Source organism: Maylandia zebra, unplaced genomic scaffold (assembly GCF_041146795.1).
Source record: "Maylandia zebra isolate NMK-2024a unplaced genomic scaffold, Mzebra_GT3a scaffold02, whole genome shotgun sequence".
Lineage (NCBI taxonomy): Eukaryota > Metazoa > Chordata > Actinopteri > Cichliformes > Cichlidae > Maylandia > Maylandia zebra.
The window spans coordinates 1,962,693-1,982,388 of NW_027490032.1; the positions used below are offsets into that span (position 1 = coordinate 1,962,693).

General features: G+C 41.1%; 2 protein-coding genes across 2 annotated transcripts; both read left to right on the forward strand.

Annotated features, from left to right (window-relative positions):
- Positions 1-1,640: 1,640 nt before the first annotated feature.
- On the forward strand, positions 1,641-5,237 carry LOC143415715 (histone-lysine N-methyltransferase set-1-like). Its single transcript, XM_076881108.1, has 5 exons — positions 1,641-2,166; positions 2,860-2,980; positions 3,064-3,226; positions 3,345-3,537; positions 4,859-5,237. Exons 1-5 carry the CDS (start codon positions 2,128-2,130, stop codon positions 4,985-4,987), a joined length of 645 nt encoding a protein of 214 aa, XP_076737223.1. The 5' UTR covers positions 1,641-2,127; the 3' UTR covers positions 4,988-5,237.
- Positions 5,238-13,447: 8,210 nt separating this feature from the next.
- Positions 13,448-19,336, forward strand: LOC143415694 (uncharacterized). The gene is made up of 7 exons (XM_076881070.1): positions 13,448-13,545; positions 13,755-13,860; positions 15,551-15,621; positions 15,722-17,687; positions 17,986-18,144; positions 18,226-18,279; positions 18,709-19,336. The coding sequence occupies exons 4-7, from the start codon at positions 16,025-16,027 to the stop codon at positions 18,954-18,956; spliced, it is 2,124 nt and encodes a 707-aa protein (XP_076737185.1). The 5' UTR covers positions 13,448-13,545; positions 13,755-13,860; positions 15,551-15,621; positions 15,722-16,024; the 3' UTR covers positions 18,957-19,336.
- The last annotated feature ends 360 nt before the right edge of the window (positions 19,337-19,696 follow it).

Consider the following 19,696-nt stretch of genomic DNA (forward strand, 5'->3'; position numbering starts at 1 on the left):
CTCCTCTCTCTGAACCCAGCATCAGGATCTTCACCTGTCCAAACCTCATTCAGGTCTGCATTTTCTGTTCAAAACAATTTCCAAATTTACTTTACAAAATTGAAATGTGCCTTTTTGAGTAGAAAAGGTCAGCGTAAGCATAAAGGACTGAGAATAGTGGATGCTAAAGATTACTCTAATGAGGTCGCTGTAGCTCAGGAAATGTAGCAGTTCATCCACTAATCAGAAATGTTGCGTTTTCAGATGCTAGTTTTAAAAATTTAAACTTCTCAGTCTTTTCCTTTTTTTACATAACACTATTTTAAAAGTTTGTTGACTGCATCCTATCTCTTAAAAATAGACAATGAACAAATTATATTAGCTGACAATGACGATGAATAGCTTTATTCAACCAGCTGTGATAAATTAATACATATTTCTAAACATGGACAGACAGCAAAAACAGTTAATTTTATGTCTGATCCTTATTCATTTTATTTATTTCTAAGTTCATTTTATTTTATTTTTTGAGGGGAAATAGATGATTTTATGCCTAATTCAGAACGCTTATAATGGCATACCCAGATGTTTATTTGTTTATTTATAAGGAACCCCATTAGCTTCCACAAGAGTGGTTGCTAGTATTCCTGGGGCTGTGGCAGGCAGGCAGGAGGTGGATCCAAATGCAGAACTCGAACACAAAAGATTAACTTAAGGCAGCAGCTTTATTGCTGTGAAAATTTTTACAAAACATAAGCTCACAAAAACAAACCTAGAAAAATGGAAACTAGAAACAAAAACACTGAGAAATGAAAACTCAAACACCAGGAAACTAGAAATGAGGTGCTAACACTTGAAACTAAAAACGCAGCAAGACTTATACACATGAGAAGGTACGATGAGGAAAACACTGGGCTTAAATATACAAGGAGTAATGAGGGAATAGGAAACACGAGTGAAACACAGCTGGGATCAATTAGACCAGACCTTCCCAAAGTGTGGGGCCCGCCCCCGGGGGGAGGGGGTGCAGAGCCATTGCAGGGGGAGAGACAAAACGCTTTGACGTTGCTATCACGGGGCGCCCACAGAAACGCAAAGCAGGAGATGAAGCATCGCTGAATGTGTTTCCAAACCAACTTCATTCTAAGCCAAAAACTAGAAAATATGGTGAAGCAAATCTGCCCTTTGGCTTCACCTGCACAAGTGCTGAGGTAGGTCTCCCTGCAGAACTGGTTTTCCCTTCATCAGGAGCAGCGCTGGGCTCTTCAAATCACGGACAAATAATATCCCACATTGTTGATTTTTAGTTCACAAACACTTGTAATGACTAACTACTCCTGACATTTTGGAGATGTTTGCTCTTTATACAGTAAAGTTACAGGAGATACAAATAATATCAGGCTGATCCTGCCACGATTTGTTCCCTTTGTTCAAATCACCGACAAACAGCATCCCACAGCTGTTCATGTTTTTAAACCCATTTTGCACAGAGAGACATTTTTTTGAAAAATGTATTGAAAGCAATGTTGAATATTATTACTGTTGGGTCTGTGTTTCCACAAGCCCCGCTAATTCTAGAGACTTATTCATCATGAAGAAAACAAGACAGTCGATCGATCAAACACTTGCGCAAGGGAGGCCTCGTCTCTGTGTGTGTGTGTGTGTGTGTGTGTGTGTGTGTGTGTGAGTGCGTCTATGTGGTATGGATTGACATTTGACCTGCGCTGTACCTGGGCTCCGGGGACATTTCGACTTTTTGCTGTGTATTCATGTGTCCCCCTAAAACATGACTTGTAAATGCATTTTTAAGTGTCTAAATAATAATTTTTTCTACTTCTTATGAGGTCATTATTTATCTTTTGACCTGTATTTGCTTAAACTGTAGTGTAAATTCATTTATTAAACTATAATTAAAAGATTTTCTGATTTTCTTAAAAGTCCACCTATACCCCTCACCTGATTTTTGTGTATTCCAGTGTATTGCACAGCGACGTTTCGAGTTAGAGTGGATGTGTGTAGGTACTGCAATTTAATACACATTTTCAATACACACGGCCGGAAGTCATTGTGATTGGTAGGCTATATATATAGGCGGTACCTACAGGAAACGGCGCCACAACTTTCGCGCGCGTGCCCTTTAACAAGTGTATGTCGACGGCAATACGAAGACGGATTAAAAACACAAAGGTAAGCCTTTTTTAATGTAAAATGCACCATGACTTTAATACTATATGAAATTATAGGTGCACAGGCCTATATTAAACTGGTTTAATTTATGCTTTATGGACTGTTAGTGAGTCTTTGAAGAAGTAAAACGGCCCCAGCGTTTGTCATTGAGTAAATAAAATAGGGCTGACGACTAACCGCGTCAACGCGATAAAGCGGGCTAACCCGTGTTAGGATTTACTCGGTGTTAAAGCATTATTGTGGCTTAAACGTGTTAATGCCGACATCGCGACTAACGCGATTAACAATTAAACCAGCGCAGTCTGAGTCAAAATCCCTGATGTCGCTGTTAGCTAATTTCGGGCAGTTTGTCCAATGTCTGTCATTCTGCTGACAGCCCTAAAATAAAAGCAAGGGTATAAGTGTATTTAGTCGTGTATTTATTTATATGCCTGAAGAAAAAACTTCTTACAGTTTTGATGCCTAAGCTTTCTCAGTACTTGTATCACTCTCTGCAGTCGCCATTACAGAAATGTCACATGTCGCCATTTTGAGTACTAGGCCTTTAACATTTTAAAAGAAGGCATAAATTAGCACTATGAATAAGTCAGCTGTGTTTATGCTGTAAACTACACTACTGCTAGTTCTGCTACTACTGATGATGATGACAATGATGACGATAATCGTAATACTTTATATGCTTTGGTAATACAGCCAATCGTACAGGAGAACATGCGAAGGAGACGCATTCCTCCACGGGAGGATGCAGTCTGTCATGTTTCTGCTGGAAGGGACAAACTGGGACTTGATATCCACTACATAAATGCCTTCAAAGGTAAGTTGGTCTTTAGTTTGGATTAGATTTGGAGTTTGTCACTTTGTCTTTTGTCACTCACTTGGTATGCCTCTGCAATTCAGGTCGGGGCATTTTCACGACTGTTCCATTCCAAAAAGGAGACTTTCTTTTGGAATACAGAGGTAAACTCATAACAAAAGAAGAATGTGAGCGGAGACACAGAGTTTATCATGACAGCCTGAAGGTGTTCATGTTTGAATTCAAGTTTGATGGAAAACTCTGGTGGTGCGTATTATATCAGTGTAGTTTGATTAAGATTAAATGACACATTGCTTTTGATTTATGAAAAAAAAAGCTTCCTAACTAACTAGTTAAGCTAATACTTTTTTGCCTAACCCCACAGTGTGGATGCATCTCAAGAAGATGGGTCATTAGGCAGACTTGTCAACGACAACCACATCAGTCCAAGTGCTAAGATGAAAATATTAAATATCAATGGAAAGCCCCATCTATGCTTATTTGCAAGCAGAGACATAAGTCCAGGCGAAGAAATAGACTATAATTATGGTGACTCGGATTGGCTCTGGAGATGCAAGGTATTTCTACAATTGTACTTTTTGGAACTGATAAATTGCATACCCTAAGCCATTTTTACATTTGTACCTACTCAAATTGGCTTAACGTGACTTAGGGCATCTAGTTTTTCACTGAAATTGAGTATCACCTACTGTGCCTGGGGTAACTATAGCAATGCAGCCGAGCATCCAGTGATATAAATGCCACATCAAGCATGGACGTCAAGGTGACAAAATGCCTGCTGCTCAGTCTATACTTTAGTGTTCAATTCAGGGATCACGCTGTTAATTTTGGTCGCTATTTCAAACATTTCAGAGTTTCAAAAATGATGGCTTGGATTTTCACGAAGGAGGCGCACTCATAACTTATCGAGTGACACCATTGACCAGCCACCTGGTGGCATTCAGTCTATGTCAAATTTTCTGATCACTTTGGATCACTTGGAACCTTGGTGCAGTAGTTACTGAAAAACTACATGGTACTATAACCTACTGGAAAAACAGGGGTAGGTACTAATGGAAAACAGGCAATTGTGATGGCTGCCACATCAAAGCCCTCTAAAAGCACTAAAAAAATATCAGCAGGTATGCAGAAATAAAAAATGGCTTTCGGTTTCTAAATTTTAACAGTGATTGATGTTTAATGTGATTCTACACAGCAAAATCTCCAGTGTTAAATTAACACTGGAGAGTGTCTATAAGGGTCCACACCTCTGAGTGTTAAATACAACACTGTTGAGTGTTAAATTAACACTTTTGACAGTGTTATATGTTTAAAAGTAACCTAGTCAGTTTTGAAGATTAACAATGGCTAACACTGAGCAGTGCTGATTTTCTAACACTGGAAAATAACTCAAAATGTTAGAAATATTCCAGTGTTAGAAAATCAGCACTGCTCAGTGTTAGTCTTTGTTAATCTTCAAAACTGACTAGGTTACTTTTAAACATATAACACTGTCAAAAGTGTTAATTCAACACTCAACAGTGTTGTGTGGACCCATATAGACACTCTCTAGTGTTAATTTAACACTGGAGATTTTGCTGTGTAGCCTCTTTAGTTAGATTCATTTTAAATTTTGTCCCTTGAAGATAAATGGGCCCTAGTGACAGTTCGTTGCTGCTACAGGTGATTGTTTTACTCCTTTAGCAATGGCTTAAAAAATAAAGAAATCACACTGACTATTTGTCTCTTAATCATAGGGCCTTAAATTCTCTATACATGACAGTGAATATTTTAAAGACAATAGCTTGAAACTTATCTTTCTCATACAGTTTATTTAATGTTTCAAAAGCCTCTTCAAAAATGCACTGTATATTCATTCTCTATCTGTTACACACGAAGACTGAGACCAGCCAGATTCAGAAGACTGTGAGCTGCCTAAAGCCACAACCAAACAGCTTTCCAAACAATGATCTGGACCTGAAACATCCAGAGCCTGAAAGGGTAAATATAATCCAGTGTACCACTTAATGAACTAATAATTTAATCTATCATCATTCTTTATGGATGCCGTGTGTGTGTGTGTTTGGCAGTCACCTGGGTGTGATGTGATTTACATGGACCGTGGCTTGTAGGTCCTTTTCATTGTTTCAAAGTGCAAGTCTGGATAACATCTGAGTGTGTGTGTGTGTGTGTGTGTTAACCACCCAAATGTGACTTAGGAGGACCACACTGTTATTGGGGGACTTCGTCAAAGTTTGCTTCATGGTGACATCACTCTGGTTTTAGGAGGGGTCTTCTCGTATGTCTTGACAGTTTGACCTACAGCATGCAGAGCTGACTGCATGTGCTTTGTTTCTATGTTGAAATTTTTTGAAACTCAGGCTTGAACATTAAGATAGATAGTACTATACAACTTCTTAACTTGTTTTAGGCACTTTTTACTGCTGTAATGCATGGGCTCTCTCTGGCTGTGTACTCTGGCTTCTTCCCACAGTCCAAAGATGTAGCTTATGGGGTTAGGTTAACTGGTGATTCAAAACTGCCCTTTGGTGTGAATGCAAATGCTTGTCCTTCCATGTTAGACTGGCGATCTGTCCAGGTTGTACTGCCCTATGGTAGCTGGTATAGGCCCCAAAACTGCTACCCCACAATCCTGATAAGGATAAGTGGAAGAGGATGGATGATTGCAAAGGAATCAGTTGTTAATTATTGTAGCCAGTATTTTTTTCAGAAGAAAACATTTCTTGAGTGGAAAGCCCCCCCCCCCCCACACACACACACACACACATGCAAATTAAAGACAGAAGCACAGGACTGCCCAGTACAGTTGCAAGAAGAGCACTTGGTCTAATCTTTGTGCCATCTTTTCTTTGTTGCAGGATCTTGATGAAGAAATGCCTCAGCAAGGCTCAGAAGCCATGCATTCTTCTTCAGTGCAAGATTTTGAAGAGGTAACATTGACCTAGGACAGATTTTAATGAATGTTTCTCATGCACGATGTGTACCTTACGCTATTTGCCGATAGTGAAATGGTCTATTCATCCTCTTGAGTGATGCATTTTTAGTAACTGTCAGATTACTGTTCTTTTGTCTTCATTCTCTATCTGTTACACACGAAGACTGAGACCAGCCAGATTCAGAAGACTGTGAGCTGCCTAAAGCCGCAACCAAACAGCTTTCCAAACAATGATCTGGACCTGAAACATCCAGAGCCTGAAAGGGTAAATATAATCCAGTGTACCACTTAATGAACTAATAATTTAATCTATCATCATTCTTTATGGATGCCGTGTGTGTGTGTGTTTGGCAGTCACCTGGGTGTGATGTGATTTACATGGACCGTGGCTTGTAGGTCCTTTTCATTGTTTCAAAGTGCAAGTCTGGATAACATCTGAGTGTGTGTGTGTGTGTGTTAACCACCCAAATGTGACTTAGGAGGACCACACTGTTATTGGGGGACTCCGTCAAAGTTTGCTTCATGGTGACATCACTCTGGTTTTAGGAGGGGTCTTCTCGTATGTCTTGACAGTTTGACCTACAGCATGCAGAGCTGACTGCATGTGCTTTGTTTCTATGTTGAAATTTTTTGAAACTCAGGCTTGAACATTAAGATAGATAGTACTATACAACTTCTTAACTTGTTTTAGGCACTTTTTACTGCTGTAATGCATGGGCTCTCTCTGGCTGTGTACTCTGGCTTCTTCCCACAGTCCAAAGATGTAGCTTATGGGGTTAGGTTAACTGGTGATTCAAAACTGCCCTTTGGTGTGAATGCAAATGCTTGTCCTTCCATGTTAGACTGGCGATCTGTCCAGGTTGTACTGCCCTATGGTAGCTGGTATAGGCCCCAAAACTGCTACCCCACAATCCTGATAAGGATAAGTGGAAGAGGATGGATGATTGCAAAGGAATCAGTTGTTAATTATTGTAGCCAGTATTTTTTTCAGAAGAAAACATTTCTTGAGTGGAAAGCCCCCCCCCCCCCACACACACACACACACACACATGCAAATTAAAGACAGAAGCACAGGACTGCCCAGTACAGTTGCAAGAAGAGCACTTGGTCTAATCTTTGTGCCATCTTTTCTTTGTTGCAGGATCTTGATGAAGAAATGCCTCAGCAAGGCTCAGAAGCCATGCATTCTTCTTCAGTGCAAGATTTTGAAGAGGTAACATTGACCTAGGACAGATTTTAATGAATGTTTCTCATGCACGATGTGTACCTTACGCTATTTGCCGATAGTGAAATGGTCTATTCATCCTCTTGAGTGATGCATTTTTAGTAACTGTCAGATTACTGTTCTTTTGTCTTCATTCTCTATCTGTTACACACGAAGACTGAGACCAGCCAGATTCAGAAGACTGTGAGCTGCCTAAAGCCACAACCAAACAGCTTTCCAAACAATGATCTGGACCTGAAACATCCAGAGCCTGAAAGGGTAAATATAATCCAGTGTACCACTTAATGAACTAATAATTTAATCTATCATCATTCTTTATGGATGCTGTGTGTGTGTGTGTTTGGCAGTCACCTGGGTGTGATGTGATTTACATGGACCGTGGCTTGTAGGTCCTTTTCATTGTTTCAAAGTGCAAGTCTGGATAACATCTGAGTGTGTGTGTGTGTGTGTTAACCACCCAAATGTGACTTAGGAGGACCACACTGTTATTGGGGGACTCCGTCAAAGTTTGCTTCATGGTGACATCACTCTGGTTTTAGGAGGGGTCTTCTCGTATGTCTTGACAGTTTGACCTACAGCATGCAGAGCTGACTGCATGTGCTTTGTTTCTATGTTGAAATTTTTTGAAACTCAGGCTTGAACATTAAGATAGATAGTACTATACAACTTCTTAACTTGTTTTAGGCACTTTTTACTGCTGTAATGCATGGGCTCTCTCTGGCTGTGTACTCTGGCTTCTTCCCACAGTCCAAAGATGTAGCTTATGGGGTTAGGTTAACTGGTGATTCAAAACTGCCCTTTGGTGTGAATGCAAATGCTTGTCCTTCCATGTTAGACTGGCGATCTGTCCAGGTTGTACTGCCCTATGGTAGCTGGTATAGGCCCCAAAACTGCTACCCCACAATCCTGATAAGGATAAGTGGAAGAGGATGGATGATTGCAAAGGAATCAGTTGTTAATTATTGTAGCCAGTATTTTTTTCAGAAGAAAACATTTCTTGAGTGGAAAGCCCCCCCCCCCCCCCCCCCCCCCCCACACACACACACACACACACACATGCAAATTAAAGACAGAAGCACAGGACTGCCCAGTACAGTTGCAAGAAGAGCACTTGGTCTAATCTTTGTGCCATCTTTTCTTTGTTGCAGGATCTTGATGAAGAAATGCCTCAGCAAGGCTCAGAAGCCATGCATTCTTCTTCAGTGCAAGATTTTGAAGAGGTAACATTGACCTAGGACAGATTTTAATGAATGTTTCTCATGCACGATGTGTACCTTACGCTATTTGCCGATAGTGAAATAGTCTATTCATCCTCTTGAGTGATGCATTTTTAGTAACTGTCAGATTACTGTTCTTTTGTCTTCATTCTCTATCTGTTACACACGAAGACTGAGACCAGCCAGATTCAGAAGACTGTGAGCTGCCTAAAGCCACAACCAAACAGCTTTCCAAACAATGATCTGGACCTGAAACATCCAGAGCCTGAAAGGGTAAATATAATCCAGTGTACCACTTAATGAACTAATAATTTAATCTATCATCATTCTTTATGGATGCTGTGTGTGTGTGTGTTTGGCAGTCACCTGGGTGTGATGTGATTTACATGGACCGTGGCTTGTAGGTCCTTTTCATTGTTTCAAAGTGCAAGTCTGGATAACATCTGAGTGTGTGTGTGTGTGTGTTAACCACCCAAATGTGACTTAGGAGGACCACACTGTTATTGGGGGACTCCGTCAAAGTTTGCTTCATGGTGACATCACTCTGGTTTTAGGAGGGGTCTTCTCGTATGTCTTGACAGTTTGACCTACAGCATGCAGAGCTGACTGCATGTGCTTTGTTTCTATGTTGAAATTTTTTGAAACTCAGGCTTGAACATTAAGATAGATAGTACTATACAACTTCTTAACTTGTTTTAGGCACTTTTTACTGCTGTAATGCATGGGCTCTCTCTGGCTGTGTACTCTGGCTTCTTCCCACAGTCCAAAGATGTAGCTTATGGGGTTAGGTTAACTGGTGATTCAAAACTGCCCTTTGGTGTGAATGCAAATGCTTGTCCTTCCATGTTAGACTGGCGATCTGTCCAGGTTGTACTGCCCTATGGTAGCTGGTATAGGCCCCAAAACTGCTACCCCACAATCCTGATAAGGATAAGTGGAAGAGGATGGATGATTGCAAAGGAATCAGTTGTTAATTATTGTAGCCAGTATTTTTTTCAGAAGAAAACATTTCTTGAGTGGAAAGCCCCCCCCCCCCCCCCCCCCCCCCCACACACACACACACACACACACATGCAAATTAAAGACAGAAGCACAGGACTGCCCAGTACAGTTGCAAGAAGAGCACTTGGTCTAATCTTTGTGCCATCTTTTCTTTGTTGCAGGATCTTGATGAAGAAATGCCTCAGCAAGGCTCAGAAGCCATGCATTCTTCTTCAGTGCAAGATTTTGAAGAGGTAACATTGACCTAGGACAGATTTTAATGAATGTTTCTCATGCACGATGTGTACCTTACGCTATTTGCCGATAGTGAAATAGTCTATTCATCCTCTTGAGTGATGCATTTTTAGTAACTGTCAGATTACTGTTCTTTTGTCTTCATTCTCTATCTGTTACACACGAAGACTGAGACCAGCCAGATTCAGAAGACTGTGAGCTGCCTAAAGCCACAACCAAACAGCTTTCCAAACAATGATCTGGACCTGAAACATCCAGAGCCTGAAAGGGTAAATATAATCCAGTGTACCACTTAATGAACTAATAATTTAATCTATCATCATTCTTTATGGATGCTGTGTGTGTGTGTGTTTGGCAGTCACCTGGGTGTGATGTGATTTACATGGACCGTGGCTTGTAGGTCCTTTTCATTGTTTCAAAGTGCAAGTCTGGATAACATCTGAGTGTGTGTGTGTGTGTGTTAACCACCCAAATGTGACTTAGGAGGACCACACTGTTATTGGGGGACTCCGTCAAAGTTTGCTTCATGGTGACATCACTCTGGTTTTAGGAGGGGTCTTCTCGTATGTCTTGACAGTTTGACCTACAGCATGCAGAGCTGACTGCATGTGCTTTGTTTCTATGTTGAAATTTTTTGAAACTCAGGCTTGAACATTAAGATAGATAGTACTATACAACTTCTTAACTTGTTTTAGGCACTTTTTACTGCTGTAATGCATGGGCTCTCTCTGGCTGTGTACTCTGGCTTCTTCCCACAGTCCAAAGATGTAGCTTATGGGGTTAGGTTAACTGGTGATTCAAAACTGCCCTTTGGTGTGAATGCAAATGCTTGTCCTTCCATGTTAGACTGGCGATCTGTCCAGGTTGTACTGCCCTATGGTAGCTGGTATAGGCCCCAAAACTGCTACCCCACAATCCTGATAAGGATAAGTGGAAGAGGATGGATGATTGCAAAGGAATCAGTTGTTAATTATTGTAGCCAGTATTTTTTTCAGAAGAAAACATTTCTTGAGTGGAAAGCCCCCCCCCCCCCCCACACACACACACACACACACACATGCAAATTAAAGACAGAAGCACAGGACTGCCCAGTACAGTTGCAAGAAGAGCACTTGGTCTAATCTTTGTGCCATCTTTTCTTTGTTGCAGGATCTTGATGAAGAAATGCCTCAGCAAGGCTCAGAAGCCATGCATTCTTCTTCAGTGCAAGATTTTGAAGAGGTAACATTGACCTAGGACAGATTTTAATGAATGTTTCTCATGCACGATGTGTACCTTACGCTATTTGCCGATAGTGAAATGGTCTATTCATCCTCTTGAGTGATGCATTTTTAGTAACTGTCAGATTACTGTTCTTTTGTCTTCATTCTCTATCTGTTACACACGAAGACTGAGACCAGCCAGATTCAGAAGACTGTGAGCTGCCTAAAGCCACAACCAAACAGCTTTCCAAACAATGATCTGGACCTGAAACATCCAGAGCCTGAAAGGGTAAATATAATCCAGTGTACCACTTAATGAACTAATAATTTAATCTATCATCATTCTTTATGGATGCTGTGTGTGTGTGTGTTTGGCAGTCACCTGGGTGTGATGTGATTTACATGGACCGTGGCTTGTAGGTCCTTTTCATTGTTTCAAAGTGCAAGTCTGGATAACATCTGAGTGTGTGTGTGTGTGTGTGTGTGTTAACCACCCAAATGTGACTTAGGAGGACCACACTGTTATTGGGGGACTCCGTCAAAGTTTGCTTCATGGTGACATCACTCTGGTTTTAGGAGGGGTCTTCTCGTATGTCTTGACAGTTTGACCTACAGCATGCAGAGCTGACTGCATGTGCTTTGTTTCTATGTTGAAATTTTTTGAAACTCAGGCTTGAACATTAAGATAGATAGTACTATACAACTTCTTAACTTGTTTTAGGCACTTTTTACTGCTGTAATGCATGGGCTCTCTCTGGCTGTGTACTCTGGCTTCTTCCCACAGTCCAAAGATGTAGCTTATGGGGTTAGGTTAACTGGTGATTCAAAACTGCCCTTTGGTGTGAATGCAAATGCTTGTCCTTCCATGTTAGACTGGCGATCTGTCCAGGTTGTACTGCCCTATGGTAGCTGGTATAGGCCCCAAAACTGCTACCCCACAATCCTGATAAGGATAAGTGGAAGAGGATGGATGATTGCAAAGGAATCAGTTGTTAATTATTGTAGCCAGTATTTTGTTCAGAAGAAAACATTTCTTGAGTGGAAAGCCCCCCCCCCCCCCCCCCCCCCCCACACACACACACACACACACATGCAAATTAAAGACAGAAGCACAGGACTGCCCAGTACAGTTGCAAGAAGAGCACTTGGTCTAATCTTTGTGCCATCTTTTCTTTGTTGCAGGATCTTGATGAAGAAATGCCTCAGCAAGGCTCAGAAGCCATGCATTCTTCTTCAGTGCAAGATTTTGAAGAGGTAACATTGACCTAGGACAGATTTTAATGAATGTTTCTCATGCACGATGTGTACCTTACGCTATTTGCCGATAGTGAAATGGTCTATTCATCCTCTTGAGTGATGCATTTTTAGTAACTGTCAGATTACTGTTCTTTTGTCTTCATTCTCTATCTGTTACACACGAAGACTGAGACCAGCCAGATTCAGAAGACTGTGAGCTGCCTAAAGCCGCAACCAAACAGCTTTCCAAACAATGATCTGGACCTGAAACATCCAGAGCCTGAAAGGGTAAATATAATCCAGTGTACCACTTAATGAACTAATAATTTAATCTATCATCATTCTTTATGGATGCTGTGTGTGTGTTTGTGTTTGGCAGTCACCTGGGTGTGATGTGATTTACATGGACTGTGGCTTGTAGGTCCTTTTCATTGTTTCAAAGTGCAAGTCTGGATAACATCTGAGTGTGTGTGTGTGTGTGTGTTAACCACCCAAATGTGACTTAGGAGGACCACACTGTTATTGGGAGACTCTGTCAAAGTTTGCTTCATGGTGACATCACTCTGGTTTTAGGAGGGGTCTTCTCGTATTTCTTGACAGTTTGACCTACAGCATGCAGAACTGACTACATGTGCTTTGTTTCTATGTGGTTTGAAACTCAGGCTTGAACATTAAGATAGATAGTACTATACAACTTAACTTGTTTTAGGCACTTTTTACTGCTGGTAGTGCATGGGCTCTCTCGCTGTGTACTCTGGCTTCTTCCCACAGTCCAAAGATGTAGCTTATGGGGTTAGGTTAACTGGTGATTCAAAACTGCCCTTTGGTGTGAATGCAAATGCTTGTCCTTCCATGTTAGACTGGTGATCTGTCCAGGTTGTACTGCCCTATGGTAGCTGGTATAGGCCCCAAAACTGCTACCCCACAATCCTGATAAGGATAAGTGGAAGAGGATGGATGATTGCAAAGGAATCAGTTGTTAATTATTGTAGCCAGTATTTTTTTCAGAAGAAAACATTTCTTGAGTGGAAAGCCCCCCCCCCCCCCCCCCCCCCCCCCCCCCCCCACACACACACACACATGCAAATTAAAGACAGAAGCACAGGACTGCCCAGTACAGTTGCAAGAAGAGCACTTGGTCTAATCTTTGTGCCATCTTTTCTTTGTTGCAGGATCTTGATGAAGAAATGCCTCAGCAAGGCTCAGAAGCCATGCATTCTTCTTCAGTGCAAGATTTTGAAGAGGTAACATTGACCTAGGACAGATTTTAATGAATGTTTCTCATGCACGATGTGTACCTTACGCTATTTGCCAATAGTGAAATGGTCTATTCATCCTCTTGAGTGATGCATTTTTAGTAACTGTCAGATTACTGTTCTTTTGTCTTCATTCTCTATCTGTTACACACGAAGACTGAGACCAGCCAGATTCAGAAGACTGTGAGCTGCCTAAAGCCACAACCAAACAGCTTTCCAAACAATGATCTGGACCTGAAACATCCAGAGCCTGAAAGGGTAAATATAATCCAGTGTACCACTTAATGAACTAATAATTTAATCTATCATCATTCTTTATGGATGCTGTGTGTGTGTGTGTTTGGCAGTCACCTGGGTGTGATGTGATTTACATGGACGAAGTTTATTAGTTGATATCTGCAACTGAATTGAAAACACACCTTTCCAACTGTCCAAAACAAATAAATGTTGCAATATTTTGCTAACAGTGTCACAATCATCGTCTGGTGTGCACAACAATATCATCTTTGGACAAGTGCATTCAGTGTGTGGGACCGGTTTCCTCCCTCAAGTGGCTTGGCTTTAAGTGCAAAGGTGAGACATTTAGTGAATAGGTACAGTGTATAGTAAAAAGCATTAATAGAGTTCAACAAGTTAAGACGTGCTGAAATGAACACTGCTCCCTTTTTAATTAATGGGTGGTCACTTCTAATTAAAGAAATGCAGTATTACCTCATTGGTGCAGGACCTTGTAAAAATGGTATACTTGGGATTGTCCTCAATTCCCCATTCCATAACATAAACTGCTCAAAATAATAAAGGGAACACTTAAACAATGCGATGTTACTCCAAGTCAGTCACACTTCTGTGAAATCAAACTGTTCACTTAGGAAGTAACACTGACAACCAGTTTCACATGCTGTTTTGCAAATAGAGTAGACAACAAGTGGAAATTATAGTCAATTCACCATAATAAAGGACTGGTTCTGCAGGTGGTGACCACAGACCACTTCTCAGCACCTATGCTTTCTGGCTGATGTTATGGTCACTTTTGAATGCTGGCGGTGATTTCATTTTAGTGGTAGCATGAGACAGTCTACAACCCACACAAGGGGCTCAGGTAGTGCAGCTCATCTAGCGTAGCACATCAATGTGAGCTGTGGCAAGAAGGTTTGCTGTGTCTGTTAGTGTAGTGTCCAGAGCATGGAGGTGCTACCTGGATGTGGAGTAGGCCATAGGAGGGCAACAACCCAGCAGCAGGACCGCTACCTCCACCTTTGTGCAAGGAGGAACAAGAGGAGCCCTGCAAAATGACCTCAAACAGGCCACAAATGTGCATCTGTCTGCTCAAATGGTCAGAAACTGACTTCATGAGGGTGACTTGAGGGTCCAGCATCCACAGGTGGGGATTGAGCTTGCAGTCCAACACCATGCAGGATGTTTGGCATTTGCCAGAAAACACAAAGTTTGGCAACTTCAGCACGGGCACCCTATGCTCCTCACAGCTGAAAGGAGGTTCAAACTGAGCACGTGACAGTCTGGAGATGCCGTGGGGAATGTTCTGCTGCCTGCAACATCCTCCAGCATGATCATATTGGCAGTGGGTCAGTAATGGTGAGGGGTGGCATTTCTGTGCCTGCCAGAGAGCCTGACTGTCATTGGGTAACAAGATGAGGTCCTCGGACCCTTTGTGAGACCACATGCTGGTGCATTTGGCCCTGGGGTCCACCTAATGCGAGACGACACTGGGCCTCATGTGGCTGGAGTATGTCAGCAGTTCCTCCATGACAAAGGCATTGATGCTATGGACTGGCCCGCCTGTTCCCCAGACCTGAATCCAATTGAGCACATCTGGGACATCATGTCTCACTCCATCCACCACAAACTGTCCAGGGGTTGGCAGATGCTTTAGTCCAGGTCTTGGAGGAGATCCTTCAGGAGACCATCCGCCACCTCATCCCGAGCATGCCCAGGCATTGTAGGGAAGTCGTACAGGCATCTGGAGGCCACACACATTCAACTACACACTTTCATGCCACTCAACTACCTAAAGAACAAAGTATTTAATAAGAATAATTCCTTCATTCACATCTGGGATGTCCTTTTTTGGGGGGGGGAGGGGGATTAGCAGTGTATGTGTAGTCATTAAAATATCCTTAATGTGAACAGTTTTGTTTTTTTTTTGTTTTTTCAGCATTTGACATTACTGCAATGCTTTGACAAAAAACTACTTCACTTAAATAGAACTGCAAAGCTAAATTAAGTCTATCAAAATGTGTTTCAGTTTGTTTAGGGGTCTGGCACAAATCTTGCCTTGCAAAATTGGCAAATCAGAATTGCCACCAGTCAACACAGGTGTGTATCCCATTCATATTTGGCTTGACTTTTTTTCAGTTTATTTTTTACCTGTCTAAAGTATTGATCAATTAAAAAAACTTTTGTTCTTACATTCCAGAAAGAAGAAATTTCTGAATATTCAGGGGAGGATGGATTGCCACATTCAGTTCTGGATCAAATATCAAGCGATGATGATGGCAACCACAGCATATCAGAAGAAGAATATGTGCCAGATTCAGAGTCATATGATGAAGATTCAGATGAAGACATCTCATTATTGCCAAGCACATCAAAAGGTCTGCTATGCCAAGATGACATCTCCAAAGCGCATGAACAATCAGATTCAACGAATTTAATCCACAACTTGACAAAGGACAAGCCACAAGATAAAAGTGAGCTTTGCGAAACTGAATCAGAAAAAATGACTTTAAGTAAAAGAAATTACTGCTATTTTTGTGGCAAACCACAAGCTAAAATTTCCCGCCACCTGAAAACGCACAAAACGGCTCCTGATGTTGTGCATGCATTTTCCCTGCCTAGAGACTCAAACGAGCGTAAAAGTCTGTTAGAGAAATTGAGAAATAAGGGAAATTTTAAGCATAATGCTGCAGTTTTGCATGGTGGAGTGGGACCACTGAAAGTGAAGAGAAGACCCAAGATTAAAGCAGTAGAGGGAAAGTTTGCTCATTGCTTTTATTGTCAAGGGATGTATGTTCGCAAGGATCTTTGGAGACATGTCCGCAGATGTCCTAACAAACCAAAAGATGACACGGATAAAGAACCTGGAAGAACCAAAGTACTCGGCCTGGCTTTAACTCTGGAGTCTCAGTGTTATCCGCAGGTGTCAAGTGGAGTCTGGAAGGTTCTTGCTGTTATGAAACAAGATGAGATTGCCTCAGCTGTGCGAAATGACTTTACTGTTATTCAGTTTGCCCAGTCCCTCTACAATAAACATGGACAAGACCCTACAAAGTATGATTATATACGACAGAAGCTTCGTGAAGCGGGACGTTTGTTGTTGTGTCTGCGCACAGAATTCTCAGTGCATAACATGGAAGAAGCTATTAAGCCTGCTAATTTCCAGAGAGTTGTGCAAGCAGTAAAGAAAGTTTCAGGTTTTGATGAAGAGACACTGTCATACAAAACTCCAAGCCTTGCGCTGAAACTGGGACATACACTGCATAAAATGTCTGACATTATCCATTGTCGTGCCCTCATGACAGAGGATGAAGCCCTAATCAAGTCCACTGATGCGTTCAAGAAGTTGTATGTCTCCAAATGGTCTGAGATGGTGTCTCACCGTGCCTTGAACACATTGAGTGAGGCAAAGTTTAACAAGCCATCAACATTGCCCTTTACAGAAGATGTTCGGATTCTCCATCACTACCTTCAAAAATCTGCAGAAAGTGCCTTTTGCAGCTTGGAGAACGAAGCCACAGCTCAGAATTATGCCCAACTTGCACAAGTTACACTCTCACAAATCATTGTGTTCAACCGAAGACGTTCTGGAGAGGTTTCAAAGATGCGCCTCAAAAGTTTTCTTGAAAGAGACAAAACAGCACTCCACACAGATGTTGCCATGGGGCTCTCAGAAATGGAACAGAGACTCTGTAACTATTTCTGTAGAATAGAAATAATGGGAAAAAGGGACAGAAATGTTCCAGTTCTGCTAACACCAAGCATGCTGGATGCTCTGTCACTACTGGTTAGTAGGAGGCCTGACTGTGGTATTTGTGCCACTAATATCTACCTCTTTGCAAGACCCCGATCAATGAGTCATTACAGAGGAATGGACTCCTTGCGTGTTCATGCACACCAGTGTGGAGCAAAGCAGCCTGAGTATCTAAGATCGACACAGCTCAGAAAACATGTTGCCACACTCTCACAAGTCCTTAATTTGAAAAACAACGAACTTGATCAGGTTGCAGATTTCCTGGGTCATGATATCCGCGTTCACCGCGAATTCTACAGATTACCAGTTCCCACAACACAGCTGGCCAAGATTTCCAAACTGCTTTTAACACTGGAAAAAGGACAACTTTCCCAGATCCAGGGGAAATCACTGGATGAGATCAAAATAGAAGGTTTGTATTGAAAGGAGCAAATATTAGGGCAGTAGTTGAATATTATGCTTTATCAACCGAATTAAAACCTAAAAGCACAGACCATTCTGTTAAATGTCCATGATTTAAGGTTCTTGAAGTCTATTGTTTCATCACTTTGCAACATTTGGCAAACTGCAGAGTGGTGGCCTTAAATAGTAAAACTATGTACTATAATTTCCAGTATTTGTTCTGTATTTTGTCATATCTCGTTGTTAATGTGAGGTTTTTGGGGGGTTTGTGTTTGGTTTTTTGGGGGGGTTTTCCCACAATTTCTCAGATGAAATTGCATTAAGTGATGCTGAAACAAAGGACAGTGAGAGTGAATCAGATGATGATGACACAGCACTCACAATGTTGGCGTGTGGCACCAGTGAGCCTGTACATGCAGTAGCTGATTCCACAAACACAGCGCAGCTCCAAGACACTGTAGATTGTGGTAAGTTACCACTAGCTTGGTTTCTGTGGATAAAATGTTTGTTACAAATATTAAAACTTAATCAAATTGTGTAATCAGCAGATGAAGGACCACTCACAATGCCTGCAGCAAGTGAGACTGCTGCTCCCTCTGAAGGTAAGGGGTGCAGTTGGTTCTCTAAGCTTATTATTGTTTCATCACTTTGCAACATATGGCAAACTGCAGAGTGGTGGCAAAAAGTCACTTGGATGAGTGACAAAATGTTTCTCCCACTGAAAACGCTACGTCCAGATTAACAGAATCAACGTTTTGGGATTTACTTACCTGGATGATTGAGCATGCATCAAGAGACTTTTATTCAACTTTTTATTCAGTCTTTTATTCACAGCGGAACACTAAATGTCTCATTTTAGAAATTTGATAAATTTTCAAAGAGAATTTTAGCTCGTTTTGATATTGATGGTAGCAACACATTTCAGAAGTTAGTACAGGGTAGCATCCATTCTTTTAACCACCAAATGTTTTTTGTTTTTTTTGTTTGGTTTTTTGTTTGTTTTAACTACTACTACTTTATATATCTTCCAGAGAAAAATGCTGCTCAATCCCACAATTCCCGAAGAGCTCCCAAAAACATGTGGTCCAAGGCTGAGGTTGCTGCAGTGATGAGGCATTTTAAAGACCACATAAACAAAGGGAAACTAGCCACCAAAAATGAATGCAGTCATTGCAAATTGGTAGAAGATCCGGTGTTGGCAGGAAGAACAGTTCAAAACATAAGAGATTTTGTAAGAAACAGAGGATTAACTGCAAAAAGGCAGAAAAAAATGAACTAAAATAACTGTTTAGAGAGCTGTGGTTTTACATCTTGGTCAGATTGCCAATTGTTGTTAACACTGATGTTCTGTTTAAAGAAAAAAAAGTTCTTGTTAAATACAGAAGTAGTTTGTATTTCATAATTTTTACATTTAATTTATTTAGGGTTTTTTTTGACGGGTTATATTTAAAATAAAAAATTATAAATGCATATTTTCTCCCCTTAATATTTACCTTTAAACTATTAAAATTCATTTTAAATGTTTTTAATTTTTCTGTTTTCTATATTTTTATATTTCTGTGGGAAGCGTGGGCATTTTTGTCCATAGATTTCTTTTTTTATTTATGGTTAAAATTAATGTTCAGATCCAAGAACACTAATAAAATGATGTTCCAGTAATCCTGTGTCCTGTCAGATGTGTATTCATGGTAATGATGAGCTATTTACATATTACATCATTGTCCCTTTAAAGACCCAATATTGTTTTTTTTGGACCTCATAAAACACATTGTTGTCAAGTGGACAATGTCTCCAGAAAACACAATAGAGTCTGGTTGGTGTGTATCAGTGTATCTAGACTTCTATAGGGAGTGTATGAGGTCTGAAGTGACCCAAATTTTTTTCAGATTTTTTCGAACACTTTAACCTCGCTCCCTTGGCTCTAAGTCCTTTCAAAAGGGTAGTCCACTTAAACCACCACCGGGCGGATTGACGTAGTATAGTCCCGCCATACCACATAGACCCGTATGTGTGTGTGTG